The 21,828-nt window shown below is 37.1% G+C and overlaps 1 protein-coding gene across 3 annotated transcripts in view; it reads right to left on the reverse strand.

The window, feature by feature from the left end:
• KAT6B (lysine acetyltransferase 6B) overlaps nucleotides 1–21,828 on the reverse strand; it is a 110,006-nt gene that overhangs the window by 39,911 nt on the left and 48,267 nt on the right. For 2 of the 3 annotated variants that reach the window (XM_082285998.1, XM_082285997.1), the window contains exons 3-10: nucleotides 17,584–17,692; nucleotides 11,664–11,779; nucleotides 11,416–11,497; nucleotides 10,280–10,412; nucleotides 5,441–6,372; nucleotides 4,403–4,524; nucleotides 2,901–3,016; nucleotides 760–901 (exon numbers count right to left, since the gene is read on the reverse strand). In XM_082285998.1, the coding sequence (XP_082142124.1) occupies nucleotides 760–901; nucleotides 2,901–3,016; nucleotides 4,403–4,524; nucleotides 5,441–6,372; nucleotides 10,280–10,412; nucleotides 11,416–11,497; nucleotides 11,664–11,779; nucleotides 17,584–17,692 (1,752 nt within the window). The remainder of the gene's footprint in view (nucleotides 1–759; nucleotides 902–2,900; nucleotides 3,017–4,402; nucleotides 4,525–5,440; nucleotides 6,373–10,279; nucleotides 10,413–11,415; nucleotides 11,498–11,663; nucleotides 11,780–17,583; nucleotides 17,693–21,828) is intronic. The other variant, XM_082285999.1, reaches the window with a different exon arrangement.

Raw genomic sequence — 21,828 nt, forward strand, 5'->3', positions numbered from 1 at the left:
ATACCACTGTTGAGAAAAGAAGTCCTGGTAACCCCAGCAGTCTTTTCTGTTATTACTACCTGTAAGAATGCTTGAGAAACTGCAATGTGAAAGTCAAAGCATAGTTTTAATAACTGCAGGTATGCTGTTTGAAACACAGAACTCTCTTGTCCAGGACTTAAAACCTCACACTTAAAAGAAGTCATCTCCCAGAAGAATAACATAGATTAAAAAATCCAAAGTTGAGGTTGTGGGATTTTTTTGTATTTCAGGACAAGTTTCTCAAACATCCAAATGGAAGGCAAAAGCATTTAGGAGCTACATGTGTGATTCTAGAACACACAAGAAGCTGCATTACTTGCTTTTTTACTTTGGGAGCACCTACATTATGATTAGCCTTCTCCCTTTACCCAGGACACTCAAACAGCCAGCAATGAATGGGTGGCAAGAGGTACTCTTGCTGAGAAGGGAAAGGCAAACCAATCAAAGATGAGAACTGCAAAGGAAGCCCTAGGATTCATGCTAGTGAAGTATCTTAAAGAGGTTGGCTAATGCATGAAGTACAAGTACAAATCATGAAAGAATACGGCAGGGTAGAACAGAATAGGTAAGATGGATCTGTTTTTGCAGTATAAGCAGAATCTCAACTTGGTTTTGCAGTGTAAGAAGAACCTCCAAGGAAATATTTAATCATTTTAAAGTTTTCACTAGTTCTACAGCTGGTCTGTGACATCTACAAACTGGTTACTTTCAAAAAGCTTATACTTTTGTTATACCCACCTCAAATACTGAAAGGTCATTTCTTCTGTAGATTTCATTGGCTGGAGGATGAAACCAGCCACATTTCTCTGAGTGCCTTAACAAAATGTTTTTACTTTTCATGTATTTAAGACAGAATTCACACAGGTAAAGCTTTGGTAATCTGTAGGAAAATCAAGAAGATATTTTATACAAAAACTTTGTTACATTCTGTAAACAAAGTTACCACAAATGAAAAGCCCTTCCCATTCAAATGTAAGGTACCATACATAAATGCTACTAAAGCATAACTAAATAAATAAATACAACAATAGAGTGAATGATCAAACATTCTCACACACTAGTCATCAGAAAAGGAAAATAAGAAAAGATCAGATTCGATCAATCAATCACAGTGAACTTAATTCAGTAGAGTTGTGCTGTTGTCAGTTAGTTTGTTATCCAGCCTCTGATAGATCTCAGTTACTTCCCTCTTCCCACACTCCACCTAAGCTTTTGCTGTGGATTCCATCCAAGTAAGCACACTGGAGTAATACTTCAAATTTCACCTTTCTTGTTCCAAGTAAAGATACAGGAAGCACAAAGCAGAATACAAGGGATCTCCTTCCCTATAATTTTCCTTATTTTGCATCTGGGGAAGGCTAGGAGATGGCTTTTCTTCCCACTGTCATTTGAAATACTTGGGCAAGATAGCAAACTGTAGTAGGATTGTACCCCCTCAGCTCCACCTAAACTATCACTTTACTACAGAAGGCAACCCAAAGAGTTCACCTATAGGCATAACATCTCCCTTCCACACAGCTCCACAACACAGGCAACACAGACGAGTGCACTTCTCTGGGGAGGATCCAGTTCACACTACATACAAGTAACCCACATGCCCCATGTACTACATACCATCATAAACTGCTCCCTTTGGTAATTTTTATGGCTACTTACCTTCATTTTTGAATTACTGAAGCAGTGGAAGACTGCTCTAGAAACTAATTAGTCTGCAAAGTTTTAGAGCAGAGGACAATCTTTATCTGCTCTGAAGTTACTAGCACATCCTGGGATTATAGCCATGGTTTGCACTACTCCAGTATCCTAAAGAAGTTCATCAACAATATAAAAAGTAGTTTGAACTGTTTGTTCAATGATGTAATCCCACCACACTCAGCTGAGAGCCACAGTACCTCCCACAGTGTCATCCCACTCTAGCCTCATACTAACAATTATCCATCATTATGCTTCTATCTGGGATTAATTTACTTGATGGAATAGGTAACTCACTCTTTTACAATACAATATAAATTGAGGGAATAAAAAGTAAAACTGAAATAAAAAATTAACACTATAAAAACAGTGGTAATAATAGGAAGTGGAAATGCTCTCCACACTTTTTTAGCCCTTGATTTATATATTATCGATACATGACATTTTCCTCATTCCCACCACGCAAAAAAAAGCAGTTTAGAGTAACACTGTGCAACAGCATTTTGCAACAGATCACATTGCTTGCTATACTAGTAGAGCTTGACAAACATACAGTTCTGAATATCTTCCAATGTGTCATACAGCCAATGGATTAATGAAACATTTATTTTCAGCACACACAAAACTCTGCAGAGATCTGCTCTGCCTGACTCCAAGGTGCACCCTTGCAAAGATGGCCAGAAATGAGATGCTGTTGCCACAACTTGCCCACTTTGACTTTATTTATTTAACATGACATCTCCCCTGGTCCTTAGAAAAAAGGAGATTAATAAATGCTGGATCACAAACAAGATTAATTTGTCTAAAGGGCCAGAAGCTGGACATACCTCATTGCAACAGTCTAAGGAAAAGACCCCCAAAAAACAACAAACCAAAAAAAAATCCCCAGACAAAACCAAACAAATAAATGAAAACAAAAGCAACAAAACAAAACAAAAAAATAAACCTTGAACAAAACCACACCCATTTATACAGGACTAGGAAAAAATTAGTCTTTTTATTGCATCTTTGATTTAGAACTAGCTAGAATGAAAGACAAATCCTTGTTCTCACAGTTATAATTACAAAAGCATATTTGCTTTTAAAGGCTTTAAATTATAAACAGTTACAAAAGAGTAAAAAATAAGTTGTAATTTTCACATCAGAAAAAATTCCAACTATGTATGGCAATCTTGACAACTTGCTACCTTGCATATTCCTGTGGGTAAGGTGAAGAGTACCAGGTCTGGATCTCGTATTTTCCAAACTCAATCACTGAAGGGTATCGGCCACTTGTTTCACCAGTGTTTTTACACCCAATTTTCTGTCAGGTGCAATAAAAAAAAAAGTATTAGTTATAGAAAAGTAAAAGAAACTTTAGCTTTATATAACCAATTCCACCCACTGAAACCATGAGAAACCTGAAGTATCCAAATCAGATGCTTAAGCTCTTTAAACCTTGACAGAGGACAGAGTCTGCAAACAGCAAATACAAACAGCAAAAGCCCAGCCAAATAAGAGGCACAAGAGCCTCAAGTTCTCTTCTCCCACAGCACCTAATGACGTCTCTGTAGTGCTGGTGCAAACTCAAAGCTGTCTTTTTATCAAAACAGTGACAGAAAAGGTATCAGCACAACCCTTCTAGAGTAACTGTAATTTACCTCAAAGAGTCAAGAATATACTAACACACTAATTTCAACTATAATACTGCATTTCAGCTGATCAGAAAATGACTGTAAGACTCTAAAGGGCTGGCAAAATATAAAAGAGTAAGAAAGGTGAGGAAAAACAAGCAATTTCAATGTCAAATTTTAGAAACCTTACCACCTAACATTTTTGGGGACTGCATATGAAAGATAAAGAAAGCAAGAGGTGGGAACTCTTTCCATGAGCAAATAGAAGTATGAGCTAATAATGAAACTGAATCTTTAAACTCAATCTGAGTCTGCTGCTTAACACACTAGGAGTGAAATCTGTAAAAAAATCACTGTGTTGACCCACACAGCAGGTAATGTCAGCTCTTGTACACTAAACCTGAAAAAAAATTAAGTGACTTCCATTACTGAAAAGACAACATGCAGCCATTTATCATGCTACTTTAAGAAAGCAGCAATTGAAACATTACATTCATCTACCTTCTGAGCCAGGTTCTCAAAGACACTGGTTGTTCATTTCATGGACATAGAAAAGTGAAAGTCTGGTTCACTAGTCTGATTCAGCTCAAATATTATCACTGCTAGAAAAAATCTACAGTATTTAAACTCAAAGTGTGGTAAGTAATTGGGTAAAACAAATTTATGAACTCACTAAGCCCAGTTTTCTACCAGGCAGTATTTTCTGGGACAGACTTAGCTTTTCAGAGCACCTGCTTTATTTGCAGAGGAAAATCATTAGGCACATCCTTACTGACCAATATCCTCTCAGTGCTGACCAGGATGTCAGCTACTTTTAAACTCTATGTTTAATCCTGTAGTCCTATATACAAAATGCTCAAGTATATCTTTCAAAATCTATCTTAAGTGCCACTTATCATCTGACCCATTCCAGCCTTGTCTCCTGTCTGTATATACAGTGTCTCCCAAATAAAATTGACAGCAAGCGTGATGCATTAGATAAAAAGGAATATATTAGAAATGAAGATGAACAGACTGAAAATTAACTGAGTTTTTATTTACAGAAATACCTACACTTTATGCAACATGATTCTTACCTCCAGGGAAAGTTCTCGGGCCTGCTTAAATACTTCCAAATCCTCCTGTGTAACAGTGTCCTTGCTTCCCAACAGAAATACATCCGTATTTTCTTGTTTGATGCTTAGTTTGATTTCAGTATCTGTTATGTAAAACCAGCAAAAAGTTTATTCACAGACATGAAGGTTACATGTGCCTTACCAAAGTGATACTACTAAATAGGATTGCAACTATGGCTGATATGGCTCCCCATTTTAACCAAATTTGGGATTACTAAGCAACAGAAGTGAAACCTTCACCCCCCCTTCTTGTTTTGTAGTTTTCTGCTGCATGAGCTATTTTTTAGTACTTGTCTGTCTGTATAAGCCTTTATAGTCCAGTTCTACTAAATTAGTTTTGAACCTCATGAAATGGAATATATTCTATTGCTAGAACTATGCCACTCGATAAATTCCAGTATACTCTAGAAGGTAAAAATAAACACAAGAGAAAAAAAGTTGCCCTTAAAACTTGAAGATTAATGCTAAGTTAAGTCTGCATTCAAACATTTCTTAAATAAGAGTAATTATGAAAAAGGTAGCTCAAAGCAGTACAGATCAAGTGTTGTGGAGACTGTAGTACGATGGAACTGTTCATGGAAAAGCAATGGAGCAGAGGCAAATGAATTGAAATGCCCACCGTTATAAGCACTGATAGCACACAATCATGATGACAGCACTACTGCCACAGAAACGGCAGGGGAAGAACAAGGAAGTAGCATGACAAGTGGCTACTCATGCGGTACTACACAGCCATAAGCAACATTATGAAGGCATTTGGGGCTCCTAGTGTCACTACAGATGCAAAAAATAATAAAAAAGTGGTGTGGTATTAGTCAGAAAAAAAAAACCCAACCAAAAATGTTTTGGAGATTTAGTCAGCATTAGATAAAAGCTCAAGGTTTTGTTGTTTTTGTATGAAAGTGAAGTAAGAACAAGAGAAATAGCTAAGACCTATGTGATAAGAATTTTGGTTTTGGACGGGATGCAGGTTTGGTTGGCACTTTGACCTTTGCTTACCATCATCCTGATCAGGTTTAATCCTTCCGTCTGTCAAGCTCCCCTTCCCTGGTGAGGGGGTCCCCATCTGAGGGGTCATTTTATACTTTAATCTGCCTAGAGTCCTGTGCTTTTTAAAGAAAGCTGTTCTGTTGAGGTGAGCAATTGCTTTAAAAGCATGTTCTCTAGACACACCCCATCCAGAGGCACAAGCATGAGAAATAAACCTACTCCTAACCTCTTTCTTCCCATAGACACAGCTATTAGACGTTGGTGTGGAAGACAACTCTGGTTTACTACACAAATGCTTGCGGGGTGCATAGCTTGGGTGACCCTTTTTTCGAGACTGTTCCTGAGTGGTATAGATATGAGAGAGTCCATCAAAGAGTCCCTTTAGCTGACTGCTGCTAGGAAGGCTACTAAAGGAGGGTATGCTTGACTGACTGAAAGAACTTCGGGGAGAGTTAGAAGAAGTCAAAGTGCTGGATTTTTGAGAACTGGGGCTCTGACCAGAGATGGGGATTGAGGGTAGAAGTGAAGAAGGTGGAGGTTTTAGCTTTTGTGTGGTACCTGTAGCCAACACAAGAGAAGTGCATGACTGTTTCTGAGAGACCTTTTTCCTTGGACGATAGTGCTTTGAAAAGTCTATTATTTCACCTCGTGATCTGCGACCATCAGGTGATGGTGTAAAGAACTTAGTAAGGCCATCAATGAGCCCTTTGGTTTTCTTGTTAACTTTAAGTGTAGAGGCAGATATGTAGGTGGAGGTGGTGGTGATTTTGGTGGTGGCACCAGGCCGAGTGGGGTCTGTAACAGGCAATCTGCTGCTTGAATCCTTCACAGATGCAGCATGACCAGATGAAGGTGTGGTACAGACTTTAGTCTTTTGACCCCTACCAGGTGACCCCCTTCCTGTGAATGCATTCACGGATCCTTCATCACTGGTTACAGACCTACGCAAAAATCAGAAAAATAAAAATCAGCATTCAAAATCTTTACTGCCAAATAGTACTGCAGTTTATACAAGTTACCTTGGCCACTGTACTTAAAAAAATCTTTAAAGAAATTTAAAGACATACACACTTTGGAAATACATTTCACACTATGACATAATACCCAGCTATTTTTTCCCCTTTTCCTTTTTGTTCCCCCTCCCCTCTTATCTTTAAAAGACAGTCCACAGTATATATAAATGGAAAGCAGCTGGCAAGCAAGATCTCCCAAGTATACAGCCTTCTCACACACTTCTAGGCACAGCCAAAGTGTGCTTCTTTGGAAAAAATATCATTACACCATGTTTGTACAACAACCGCTCCATCACCATAGAGTTTATTGTACACACAGAGGAGATGAATGCTTTCAGTGTTAATATGATATCAAACCAGCTAACTTCAGACTATGTTTGCTTAAACTGTAGAGAAAGTCTATTAATCCTTTAAAGCAATACAGTCAATCTTCAGGAAACTGCTATTTTTTTCCCCACACTCTTGTTGGATCATGTAAAATGTGGCAGTAAAAATTACCACCAAAGATCTAAAAGCCAAATGAGGTGGTTTATTAAGAGCATTACAACAAAACCAAAGAAATAGACTGTTTAGAAATCCTAAAAATAGCAAAAAACAAAAATAGCAAAGGAAGGAGCAAAACTACAACCAAGTGCTTTTGCAGAAAAGCCATGAACTTATCAGGCCTAACATGGAAGGTGTTTGGAAAAAACAGAGTGGTGAATCTTATTTAAATGCTAGGAAGAAAAAGGGCATACCGAAAGTCAGCATTTGTGACAGCAGAATTATGGGTTTAACTAGTTGCTAGTAACTGAAGAGAGGAACTACACTGAAGAGCAGTATATTCTAGCACACAGAAACTGAACTTTTTAAAGTATCTGCAGTAAAAGAAATAGTTATCAGGACACACGATCAAATTACAAAACCAAAGAAAGACACATTTGTATCACATGCTTTCTTTCATTCCCTTTTCCATCCTGCTCTTTGAAGTTAGCTTATTTACTTCACAGCAGAAAGTTTTCTTCCACAGATTTTTACCTTCTTAATTGAGATACTGAAGTAAATTGCAACTGGTTACTTCTAATTAGAGATTCAACAGCCTAGGGCTACCATCTGGTTTACTACCTCCAAGGGCCCACCGGTTAAAGAATTAGCCCCTTTTCCACCCACACAGCCTTAAATTTGGTTAGTTCCTAAGGGGCAACAAAACCAAAAACTCCCTAGTCTTTTGAATCCTTTGGCATCATAATCCTAAGTCTATCACAAGACCTATTCTCAGTACCAGATGTAGTAATCACCAGCAGTGCCAGAGGCCAGCAGACACCTGGTTTAAGTTAATCTTGCACAGTAATTTGCCTGTGAAGGGCTTCCTACAGATGGTCAACAGGCAAAAATTATGCCAGTGCCACTGGACAGATTTTCTCTGTACTATATACAGGGACTACGCAGCATTGGCTAACCTTCCTGTATTTCATGCGACCGCACACTTTTTATGCTTGACACTATTGTCTTCCATACTCCACAATCACTTTTAAGTAGGATTTCATGTGGAAGAGTCTCTTCTCTAACCACTGTTTTTCCAAACCAAGAGTACTTTGTTTTTACATATATGAGACATTGAAGTAATGGAAACACGCTGGCAGTATTGCAAATATTTATTTTATAAAGAGCTTCCCAAGTACTCCTGTAACATGCTCATGCAGCTCACTTGCTACAAAGAAAACCTTTATGAAAATATTAATGCTAAAAGAACTTCTACATCCCTTAGAATGATGTTCACCTTAGAAGTTGCAGCTCAGAATCTCAATAGCAAAACATAACAGTAATACTCTCACAACATTTCCAACCTTTCTATTACATGTATGAGGAAGGACGAGAAGCAGAATTAGTGTCAGGGGGGACATTGCTGCTAAATCCACTGTGGGAACCCAAATCAAAGACATGTCTGTAGAGAAGTAAGATGGCAGTACTGTATTAGAACTGGTCCTGGTTCTGGTCAGGGCAGGGTTAATTTCCGCAGTAGCTGGGGGGAGCATGGCCAGGATTTAGGGATTATTCTGTACAACCCCACGGACAGGGGAAGGGACTCTTTTCCAGGGAGAAGCCATTCTTTCCAGTCAGGTAAGCAGGGAGCAGCAGGGTAACACCATTCCAAATAATCACATGTGAACTCTTTTGCCTATCTTGTACACTTGGTTATTGGTATTGTAGCTGTTACTGCTTGCTTTCTTATCTCACTGCTGTTTCCAGTAAATTGTTCTTATCTCAACCTGGGATCTTTACTTTTTGTGCCTTCAAGTTTCCTCTCCAGCCACAGGCAAGGGGAGGGGGCAAGTGAGCAGCAAGTGGTTTGGGGAGTCCCAGCAGCAGCACTAAGATGAGGAGTACCACTCCTGAACCACAAGAGAGCCCTAACCTCCTGTTGGAAGGTTTATGTGTTTTCAAAGGGTAAAGCCAGAGGTACAATAAAGCCCAAGGTATAGCTAGAGATACAGGGAATATTTTTATTATGCACACACAATGATATATAGAAATTTCAATGACCTTCAGATTCCTAGGCTATTTATTCAGGAGGAGAATGGAGAAGTACAATGTTTCACCCAGTCTAAAAGCATGGTCTCATGAGCCAGTACAACTACATCCTTTACTTTCATGTAGTGTCACACTTTATTCTTGTCCTGAATGACTTTCCTACAGCAACATACATTGAATTTTAGGACAAGAACCAAAAGATGAAAGATGCTGCCAGAGAGAAAGGGAAAAGAGAACACAGCAAGATGCACAGCCTCAAGTACATCAGCTTGACTAGTGGGCTATACTGTAAGTACTTTTTCTTCTATTTTCACATGTGGGCTCCACTGGCTTCAAAAATCCTTGTTTTGCAAAATGCAAAGTTTTATAGCAGCTCCCATGCAACTCTGAATAATATGAGACAGGTTTTCAGACTGTAGAGAAGAATGTCACAATGTACAGAATGAGTCAGCTGCTGATTTGACATAGCCAAACATTTAAATAATATTTAAATAGGGGGAAAAAAGGTATGGGTGGATAGGAACACGTGATGAAGGGCACCATGCTACTGTAGCTGACACAGAACCTGTTCCTGTTTAACACTCAATGTAATGTCCACTCAGTATCTGAACACTACTTAATCCTTTAACCAAGACTTACAATGTCCAACTACAGTGTTTCCTGGGAAGACAGATGCTAAAAAAAATTACAGCACATTCTTGTCTTAGATAAACACAGTACTGAGAAGCAAGAGGAATTGCAATCTTTTTCCAGTAACCAGTGGCACCTTAAGAACAGAATTCAAGTAATAATCTTTTCCAGACTACCACTGAAACCAGAACTTCTCTATTACTTGTATAGGTTGCTTCTTGGAATGGGTTTTGTGAGCTGATTTTAACTAATTAAGTAATTTTTATCAGTTTTCAAACAGCTCTTTCAGCAGAACAGTCTCCTGAAGTTGTAGGTAAGTAGCTTGGTACTACCAACTGTGTATTCTGTAGGTACTTCAATTACTTGAAGCTACACTTCAAAGACAGCTGCAGCATATGTTATTATACAGAAGTTTATTTGCATCCGCTATAGGTACAAGTTTTGATAAAAACTTACATGATCTGAAAAATTAAGTTACAGGAATTTTTTATCACCTTTTGACATGACACCAAAAGCACCTGCTATAATTTAGAAATTATTGGACATTGGGCTGGAAGGCACATACTAAATCACTCGTTATCTATTTTCCCCAATTTGAAATAAGAGTTCGAAACTGTCCTTAAACCTGTATCAAACTCTTATCTGACTTCATTCTCAGAAACTTTTAAAGAAATAAAAACCAAGAGAAACCTACAACATTCGTTGCTTTAATTTATTTTTCGGTCGTCCAATAGGTTTTGCATATCGTCTCCTTATTTGCGCAGCTTTCTCATGAAGCAGCTTTCTCCCTTTCTTCTTTGGTCTACAGACCTGGCAAATCCACATCCCTATACAAAGGAAAAACAGTTTAGTTGTACACAATTTATCTAATCTGTACTGCAGGTGTGTACCAAGATACATACCAAGTAGATACAAGGTCAGCAAATTATCTCTTGAACAGGACATAGGGAAGGGAAAGCGGACAAAATAAGTGATCCACCTCTACCCATACTCTGAAATTTTTAAAAGCCAAGTGCTCATGGAAAGGGGAAAACAAGAGGCAACTAGGATCACACAAAAGATTACGAGCAATTAGGTTCCTAGAAGAATTTCCGTTCTAGCTTGTCCCTCCTTATACCACCTAGATCTTTCTTCAGACACAATTAAGATGGGGTAAAAAATTTACATGTGTGTTACAAAGCCACTAGGATAGGGCACGCTAAAGAATATTTCAGATCACACCTAGGTACATTTGTTTTAATACACAACTTGAATTTAGCATCCTTTTAGCATCAGATAGCCACGTCTAAACGTTTATTGTAGATAAGGCTGCGGACTGGGAGGGGAAGAACTGAAGAAAGTCTTTAATGTAACTTTAAGATTAAATAGGGAAAGGAATAAAGATGTAAGAGCAAAGGTGAGAGGTGCCATAGATCAGAAATCTAGAGGTCAGAGAACCTGAAGACACATGCATTTTGTTTTGTTTGCCTGTTTTTCTGATTACTCTTACAGAAGGCCTGAAGAAGAGCCTCTCCTACATGTTCCAAGGACTTCTTTGTTGGTATATATACTCCAAGCATTTTAACAGCCCTTCTAAAATTTCACCTTCAATAAACTGGTCAACAACTCATTACACAGTGAATTCATCTGGTCAACTATATGCTGACCTTTATTATTTTCCTGAGAATAAAACTCCTCACATAATGACAAATAAAATTGTCTTTGATAGGAATGAAATCATACTGTTTATTGTTGAAAAGAAAAACCAAATTAGCATGCTCAAGAGGTTTTGGTCACTTCATATAAGACTGCAAATGAAAGTATTTTCATGGAAAGGGTTTTTAAGATCACCTTTTGGCATTCGGGATAGTGGCGGGTCACAGCACTCCATGTGGAACCCTCTATCACAGGAGTCGCAAAAAAGCATGTTATCCTGAGGGCGGCAGGGATGAGGGGGTGGAGAAAAGGAAGGAAAGAAAAAAAGACTTAATATAGCATTGCTTGAAGTTGTACATCAATTATTTGCATTTGTGCATGTGCTAATTATAAAGCTACTATAAACAAAGACAAGTCAGGAACACTCAACAAGTCCAACTTACTGCATTTTTGCCTTGGATCCTACATGCACTGCAAGTCTTGCATTCAATACACTGCCACCTCAAGGCCTTCACATTTGTTGTTAACTCAGGACAGAATTTCAAACATGATGGATGTCCTAAAAAACACCAAAATGTTATTGAGAGCTTGAGATTTAAGACTGGTTAGATTAAGTTCAGCATGATGTAACCAGCACCACCAGAACCCTGCAGGCACCAGCTGCTTTCAGAATTCTGCAACACATTATTTAACTCATCTCCTGCATACAAATACACAGAATAACTGTTGTGAAACCCATTCATGAAGACAGGTAGAAAACTGACTTCTACTGTAACTGACAACTCTGAATGGTCTACATAAGGACGTAAAACTGAACTTCTATTTTCACTAGGTTATTTCCATAGCATATTAAACTGTTATTGGTTCTGAAAAAAGTGTATTTATAAACTTGTCCACATTCCCCTTTTTTGGCAGTGCAAAATAAACTGAGGAAATCTTCAGATAAAACCATATTAGTTATTTTTCTTACTATACTAAGTATCTACCACAGAAACTGAACAGCCAAACTATATGCATTTTTCATTCCAACTTATTACTTAATTACACACAAAGAACAATTTCAGAGTAATAAAAAGGGGAAAAAAGCATCTGGCAATTGGCATAAGAAAGACATACTGCAATAGGTTTAAAATTGAAGGGGTGGGTGAGGAGGGGGGCCTGGGAGTAGTTGAACTACCATCTCCCACAAAACACAAAATTTCCTCGGCAGGACCATCCTCTTTTCACAGTAGCCTTGAAGGCCTACATGACTTTTCCAATTAACAGAAGATACCAGACAACTGAACACATCCAACACCTTAGGCAATACTGGCAGTGATTTTTTCATGTCTTCAACAACCTCAGAGTGTCCCCTTAATCCAGAAAAGATAAAAGCACTGCTAAATAGGAAGGGATAAACCTTCCCAGGGAAACACTTTTTTACAGTATTATACTTAGAGATTATCTATTAAGAACATCAACACAGAAGCTGTCAGAGAGATAAGAATCCCTGATGCCATGCTGCTGCACTTAGAGATGGCTGCAGTGACGTGGTCCGCATGAAAGGCGCTTTCTTCTCACTGTCAAGAGTTGGGATGAGTGCTTTCTTCTAGGTAATGCTGTAGTCACAGTGATTCAGACTTTCTCTATCGACTGTTTCTCAGTCCAGGACTGAGCTAAAACACCACAAACAAAAACACAGTCTAATCCAAAAGCATTCGCTATGTTTGTCTTCTAGTGGACTGAGGCATGAATGGCAAAGACAACTGATAGAATGCAAAAGCCAATTGAATAAATGACAATTTCAGATTTTACTTCATTTTATTCTGTGTATCCAAGGCTTAAACCACTTCATTGTTAACCTTTGAAAGACAACTTGAATTGTGCATATTCTCAAAATAAAATGCAGAGATATAATCTATTAGTAAGGAGAAATCAATAATAAATTCAAGGAGTAGTTTCAGAAAGATATTGAAAAAGCATAACTCATTTGATTCTTAGCATACAGTTTAAGATATCCCAACATCCTTTGTGGTTAAAACTGAGTACACACTTTCAAGAAAGTGACAAATATACTATAACTGCAGAGATTAGTTCAATGAGATACTGTTGCCCTCAATGAAACCCCCTAGAGAGGCTGATATTAGTTATCAATATCTACATAAAGACTTATTTTATCAACTATGACTTAATAACTGTATTAACACGTTAAAGTGTAGTCATAAACCAATCACCTCCATGTAAATATATTTAATTCCAGTTACCTACCCTGCACAGAAGAGATTTATTTCAAGGAGCAAGCTGCAGTTAAAATTGTTGATTTTAATTTTGTTTTAAGTAAGTAACTGTGAAGTATAAACATAAGAAACATCCATTCTCACTGGCTGGTAAACACTGATTGAACAAATTAAGTGTAACTGTGCTACTTTATATCTCTTATCTACCAATGGAACATTTCTCATTCAAGCAATTACACAGCTTAATACATTTCTTTAGGTGCCAGATTTTATTATCAGACAAAAACTCAATAAAAAAATTCCACTGGTATTAAACACAAAGATTCTGCCTGCAATTCCAAATCCTTGAGCCACGAGTAACTAGAAGCTGGAAGGGTGCAAATGGGAACCATCACTATGTATTTGCCATGTTCCTTCACTGTCTTTTCTAGGTATGCACTAGCAGAGACAGCCCAGAAATCTTTAGATTTCAAAATCCCATATAGTATTGTTGTTTAGTAGCTGATAATACTTAAACTACTCATTTTAGACAAATTGACATAGTGCAAATATAACAATAACATGTATAGTGTAATGCCTACCGGACATTAAGTGGTAACCAACAAGTTTCAATTTTAAAAGGAACTCTGTTTAACTACAGTCATAGCAGTTCCACAGATTTTGTAGTTTAACAGATTTCTGTAGTCAGTTGAAGTTACTGTGTCCTTCACTGATTTTACAGCTATTTTCTTTTAATTTGAGAGCTGAAGGAAAGCATGTTTTAGGCTTCCAAATTCGCAGTATTTCAGCTCTAACTAATCTAAACTGAAATTAAAAACATACTATCTTCTCCATATCCAGGAGCTGATAAATCTCCAAGTGGTTTTCAGCACTAGTTTGAAGTATTTAAACTGGTAATTTCTCCTGGTTTCACCACATGACTTTCTTTTAAAAGTCAGCAACATCAACATCTAAATGTATCAAACAAGTTTACCAGATTACTGGAAATTTAGACCTTTGAAAGCTGGAAAATTTCACCAGTAATATATATATAGGCCTACTTTAAAATGAAACACCTTAAAATTCATTCAACAGTTAAGATTTGTTATACACTGACATGGCAGAAATAGGTGAGATCAGCAAGTCAAAAGTGAAGGTCTCATTCCTTTGCGACTGAAGGCAATTTCTGTAACCCACCCACTTTTCTGTATTCCTCATAAAGTTGAGCCTTGTTTATTCATTAAGGATTTGATGAAACAACTAGTCTTTTAAAAGAACAAGCATTAGATCAGTGACTACAATTAAACACAGTGCTAAGTAAGTTATGCCAAGATCTCCAGTTATTTTTAACCTTAACACAAATGCTGGGAACTACTGTATAAGATAATACAGAAAAAAAACCCTCTCAACTTGTGTTTGATAATCTTTTAGGTAGAAAGCATTATTATTATTTTGGGAGACTTCAACTATGAGCAGAGATGGTCAGTGCACCTATCTTGGGGATGTACCAGTTTTTTCTACCTGCAATTTCTTAGCAGTTCATTTTATTCAACTAGCCCAATATCCTTACACAGACAGCACTAATTAAGACAATTTCTATAGTCCATTATTACTAAAGCATACCCTAAATCTCACTTAGAAAGCTATCTCTGCCCAGTTGTTTCCAAACATTTTCTGTTCCTCTCTTGACCTGAGTCCAATGTCTCTGCTGCTTTGCTCTCCAGCCTCCTCTACCCATCTTTGATCAGTAAGCCCTCTTGCCTCCTCAGGATAATACACAATTTGAGAGTACCCACAAGTGTTCTCCTTTTAGCTATTCTTCCCCCTTTAAAAAAGTATTTATTATAATTCTCCAGTCACTCAACTTTTTCCCTCCTCATTCTACAACTTCAAACCCTTATAAAAATCTGTCAGCAGTAGCCTTTAATTGCTTCTGCACATCTTGTTTGTTTGGAAAAATAGAAGTAGAGTTTGATTCCAGTTCTCAAGTGTATTGATTTTTTGAAATCAAGAGATAGGGAAAAAGCAGGAAAGGGAAAAAAAAAACAAAAAAAACCAACCAACACAAAATCCAACCAAAACAAAGAGGAACTATGTCTGCTTCTGTAATGGGATTTGTTTTCTCACATTTGACATCCCTCATCTTACTTCTTGAGAAAATCCTCTGTGCCAACTGACATAGCAGTGCATTTCATTTCTACTACCCCAATACTTTATCCTCCCAAATACCACAAAAATGTGCAGTTGTCCAGCTCGTTTCTGCTTTCAGAATGCAGAAACACTACCTGAAAAGACAAAAGCAACTTGACACAGTGAAAACAGACATGCCAGTAGTGGGCACTGCAATTTAATCTCTGATCAACTGAACAATTTGCTTGCTGTGCACAACATGCAATTTCTTTTCTATTTGTTAGACAGCAAGACCAGCTTTGAGATACACTGCAATGTGCAAAATTACAAATCCAATTACAATAAAACTCCACTTGAGTGAAGTTTTGTTATTTATAAATTGCACTGAAATTGGTTTTTATTTTAGTCAGGCATCAGTAGCTAAAGTTTAGCCATCCAGCAAACTGATTGGCAGTCTCAACATTTCATTCCTTATATCTAATACATCTGAGGAACTAATTAAAGATAATTTAGTCTTAATGAGGCAGAGAGAATATATCGGTGTTAATTCAAATAGAAGCTGATCCATGAAAGTCAAGACTTCCAGTTCTAAAGTGTCTTAAAACCCACCAGGGGATTATTACACAACAGAAGAGTAGCTGATATCTAAGCTCACCTGATTAATGTAAACTCTGTGCACCAGAGTCTAACCAAGCATAAACCCTATTAATTTTCCAAATATCAGAAAACAGATTTGAAAATAGAGGAAACCTATAAACCACTAAAGGAAGACAATTTAAAATTTATGGGGTTTGCTGTTGCATACCGGGTTAAAAAAGTAATTTTCTTGTTTCAGAGTGTAATAATTAGCTAAAATATACTAAAAAATACACTGGCTAAAATACAAAGTAACTGTCAGGGTGACAGATTGAGAAGCAGACAATCAAAAACATATCCTGATTAACTGAAAACATGTTTTTATCCATACTGCTTTGTCTTTATTAAAGTACTTAGTATTCGTCCTGGGTACTGTCACAGCTACCTTCAGCATACCTACAAAATTATGATACTCATGGACTCCAGATTCACAGAATCACAGAATATCCGGAGCTGGAACGGACCCACGAGGATCATTGAGTCCAACTCCTGGGCCTGCACAGGGCATCCCCAAGAGTCACACCCTGTGCCTGAGAGCATTGTCCAAATGCTTCTTGAGCTCTGTCAGGCTGGTGCTTCGATCACTCCCCTGGGAAGCTGTTCCAGTGCCCAACCACCCTCTGGGTAAAGAGCCTTTTTCTAAACCACTCCTGACACAAGTTCAGGCTGTTCCTTTGGGCTCCATCACCGATCACCACAGAGAAGAGAAGCACCTGCATTAGGCACAGCCACAGAGTCTGCAAGAGCTGCTGCAACACATAGGAGCAAGGGACATGCAATCAATAGCGTCATCATCTTGTGCCTGACAAGTAACAGGTTGCCCAAATAATGTAGTATCTCACCTGAAACAGTATTCAAATTCCCTCTTGAGTAACAGAATAATTTTATTAAAAAATGAACTGGATACACAAGATATGCAGCAGCAAAGACTGCCACACAGTCTTTATTACTATGATTATTCCTCAGCTTCCGAAATGTTGCAAATCTGTGCAAGCAAAACCCTTGATCATCATTTGATGTCACAATGCAAAACTGAGTTTTCAGAGCCAACATAGATCCCAAACAATAACTGAATTCTTGTATTGTACAAGTGTGGTTTCAACCTCTCAATTTATTCAGCAGATCTATACTTTGACATGAAGATGAATTCATGTCAAAGTATTCATGAATACCTCTCATTGGTAATTATCCTAATTATACAGATGACAAAATTCTAATTTAAAAAAAACCAAACCAACAAACAAAACCAAGAAAAACAACAACAAACTCTTCCACCCCCCTGGTTTCAGTTCTTGATCTACCTTCATTTAAAAAGAGGGTAAGGTTCACAAGTTCAAAATATTTTTTAAAAGACATATTAAAACATAAATATTTCTAGTATTTGTAAATTCAGCCAACTTACCACTGCTGCCACAATCTGCACAAGACAAGAGCTCTTCTGGTTTTTTTTCACGATTTGATTCTTTTGTTCCCAAGCAAAAGCTACATATTGGGATGGGATCAGCTCGTGGCTAGATTTAAAAACAAACAGACAGTTAGCTAACCAAAAAAAACCCAACCAAAATTCATCAGCCTCCATGGCTTTTACCTGACATTTTGTTGTACCACATATTAATCTCCAAGGCAAACATCCACTTTGCTAGCTTTGTTACAAAGTTTTTATCTTATTTCACAAACTTTAAATTGGCCCATAATGAGCACCCTACGTATTAATCCATGCAAACATCTCCAATACAAGACTAGTGTTAACAAAACAAGGGAAAATTAGAACCTGGGACACTACTGCACACACAGTTGCAACTCCAGAACACAATCACTTGTTCTTCAAATGTAATAGTGCTCAAAGATCAAGATGTAAACTAGTCTTTATTACAGATTACTAAAGTTCCTTTACACAAGAAAACAAACTTACCAAAAACTCTCAAATTCAAGACACATTTTATTACTTGGAAATCTAATGCAACTCATACCTCCCTCTGAAACTACCATGTTAGGGTAAAAGCACTGGATTTAACAGATCAAGAGTTATCCATTCCAGTCTGGTGAGTCCCAACAGCTTTGATACCCAACCATAATAAAAACCACGCAAATCTTCCAATGTCAGAGATTTAATATCTATTATATAGTTTCTGCATTACATTTTAGATCTTTAATGAAAATACTAACCTGCAACATCCAAAATATTAATGTATTAATGACTACATAGAAGTGTCTGTAAATGGGTCTGTAATAAATAAAATTATATGCAACTGTTTCTCCCAAATGGGATACTCAAATAATGGAGTACCTTCTCAGACTGGCTTCTAGCAGAGAGTATCACAATAACCGAGATTAAAATGCTATCTTTTGCAAATTCATAGTTTCCAGATTCAGGTAGGCAATGCTGTTAGCTTAATATATCACAGTAATCATTTATTGGCTTTACCTTCATTTTATATTTCCTCTTTATGCTACAATACTTTGAAAGCTGGCAGGCTATCTTCACTTGACCTATAAATCTGTATTCCATTACAGACCTGGGAAGTGGGGAATGCTTGTTTTTAAGGGTATTCTCGTGAAGGAATCAGTTCCATGGTGATGTGCCCTTATATCTCAGCACAATACAACACAGACGTATCGAAACTACTTTTATGTTATTAAGCTTTATGATCATTTTAAGTCAAGCAGCATGAAGAATACTGACACCAGGAAGGTAAGTTTGTCCTAGCCATAGAAGAGGAGCACACATATAAACATACTTTTATCTAAACATACCCTGAGGCACCATACTTTTTCTGAAAACTTAGTCCTCAGAAGGTCTGCTCACTGTTCAACTCTTCACAATCCAATTACTGAAATACTGACATATTTTTATACCCCAAAGAATATACATAAAAGATAAACACAGCTGAAGACTGTTCATAAGGAGATGTGTGTTCTCTTCCATGATCTACAAAAGGGAACTGCTATTACTTTCTTGTAACTAATAGGAACAAGTCTTCTTGTAACTAACAGGAAGAAGTCATCTGCAGTCTTGTCTCACTAAGGTCTCCATTATGGATTATATGGTTAGCTGAAATATGAAATTGCTACTTGGACATAAAGCTTGGACAGACAGCTTTCAGTAATGGTCATGGTTCAAAAAAAAAAGCACTATTGGTATTGTCAGTTTTAGCAGGATGACACTGAATGAGATCAGTAATTCTAAAGGTGGGAAGGGATATACAAATTACTTGCAGGATTTTTCACTTGTTAAAAACATTGTATATATAAATAAAATAAAAGTATTTAGTTACTATTCTTGCCAGTCAGATACCATAATTCAACAGATCTTTCCCATCATTTTCCTTTTATCAGCTAAGCCACTGGAATAAAATGGTATTTACAAAAAAACCAAAATACATAAACTATGCCAATAATCCTCAGCAGAAAAAGGGTCCAGAGCTATTCAAACAGAATTTGCAGCATTGTCTGGACATTTCTTAACTGCTACTTAAAGTTTAATACAGATAATTTTAAAAGAAAGATTATTCTTTCAGTGGAATCCAGTAAAAATCTCCTCTTGGCAACCATACCATTCTCCTTCTCTTCGATATAACAGTGCTTTAGCCATTTCAAAAAGGCTTGCTCTGATAAATAATTTACAAAGCTTCACACATCATTCAAATCCAGGTCCACAATCTCATCTATCTTTCCAAGATTTTTTTTTTTTGCTCTAGGAAAAGACATGGCCATTAGCCAACATTCATTTACTTCCCTATTTCAAACATGCCCCCCCCCCCCCCCCCCCTTTTTTTTTTACTGAAGGTAAAATAAAGGACAAAGGTTGTTGGCAGTTCAGGGCTACAAAGATTGATGTTCCCATACCAAAACTAATCACGAAGAGCTCGCAAACCCTATCACTTCATATACAAGTTTCCAGGAAACTTACAGGCTCCAGCATATACTTTGAAGACATTTACATTAATAACTGTATTACAAGGTCTGATCTCTCAACTACTGAAACTTAAGAATACACACACACTCTTGTCAGCACAGTAAACAAGACATTGTTTCAATTTGCTTTAGCTTGCACAGGGGAAGCAAACCTGAATTCATACTGGCAGCATTAGTTCTGGCTCACAACTGTCTCAATTAGCAGAAACTGAGGGGGTTTGGGGTTAATTGGGGGTGGGTAGGGGGGGCGCTGGTGGGTATTTTTAGCTGGTTCTTTTTTACAGTAGCAGAATGTAGTCCAAACAGCAATGCACTTCCTACCTTAATCAAAGAGAACTGTAAGAAAAATTAATCTCTTTTTCTAATCAGTAGTTTATCTTCTAAAATATAGCCATCACATATCATTATCTTTTGAAAAACAATGATTAGTCTTCAGGAAGGTTAATTCCATTCCATCTCTTACAGGAAGGTGTACAGGCAGTTATTCAACACTACAGATGAACCAGTAATATTTTTGTGTTAATATTCAATATTAACATTTGCATTACAAAAACTTTAGGAGTATGGTGTCTGCTCTCACACAAGGGAAGCCTGAATAACGCTTACCCAGTAACATACTATTGCTTCAACACAACTAATAAGCTGAGAAGAATTGTTCATCCCTTAAATTTTGCAAACAAGGTAAATGACAACTTGCAAAACAGTTTAGTCTGCTAGGTTACTAGAAACTGAACATTCAAATTTAAAAGACTGCCTTGTGTAGTAACTGTATTCCCAATTGCAGTAAGAACAAATTTACAGAAAACTCATCCCTTATGCCAACATGCATTCAGAAATTGAAGTTTCACGAAGAGCAGTCAGGCAATTGGATTTTAAAAAAACAAACACATATATACACACACCATGGAACAATAACAGACCATCAACTCAGCACCTGTAAACAGGTTGGGTTTTTATTTTACTTTCCAAGCAGAAATTGAACCATACTTATTTAAGTATCACACATCCAACTGCCATAGTCAATCAATCCCTTAAAACATCATACATACAACCACTGCAATCCATCAATCCTCTAAAGAGTGTAAAAACCACATACTGTATGACAATGTGGTACCACCAAAACACACCACCAAAATCTAATTTCACAACATTTATTATTTTAAAATTACTCTAAACAATAATGGATTGTGATTATTCTAACACTTGAAACAGTTGTCACTAAAAATGATAGGAATGTGTGTACACTAAATTTTGTTTATAGCTTCATTATTTCAGTCACTAAAGAACACAAGAAAAAAACCCCATGTTTAATAAAAGTTTGTGCTATGGATAAAGACTAAAAATAAAAAATATTGGTTTAGTGCCTTCAATAAGTGTTTTGTAATTGATCCATCTGAAAAAAACCACCCCAAAGCCACCAAAAAATCCCAAAGCATTTTTACTATTTGACATAGTTCACATGTTGTGAAACATTAAGGACCCACTACCCTAAATGCTCACAGTCTTTACATATTCTGCATTCTGACCAGTCCATGAAAAATAAAGAATCATAGAATGGTTTGGGTTAGAAAGGACAAAAATCTAATTCCAACTGCCCTGCCACAAGCAAAACCACCTTTCATATCATCACTAATTTAGAAATAACATAGTGCTAGCATTAGTTAAACTAGTGCAGTTTCAATGTTTAAGCAAAGACTTAGAAGTCATTTACGCAACTGGTAAATTATTTTGT

Source organism: Coloeus monedula (assembly GCF_965178545.1).
Source record: "Coloeus monedula genome assembly, chromosome: 8".
Taxonomy (NCBI): Eukaryota; Metazoa; Chordata; class Aves; order Passeriformes; family Corvidae; genus Coloeus; species Coloeus monedula.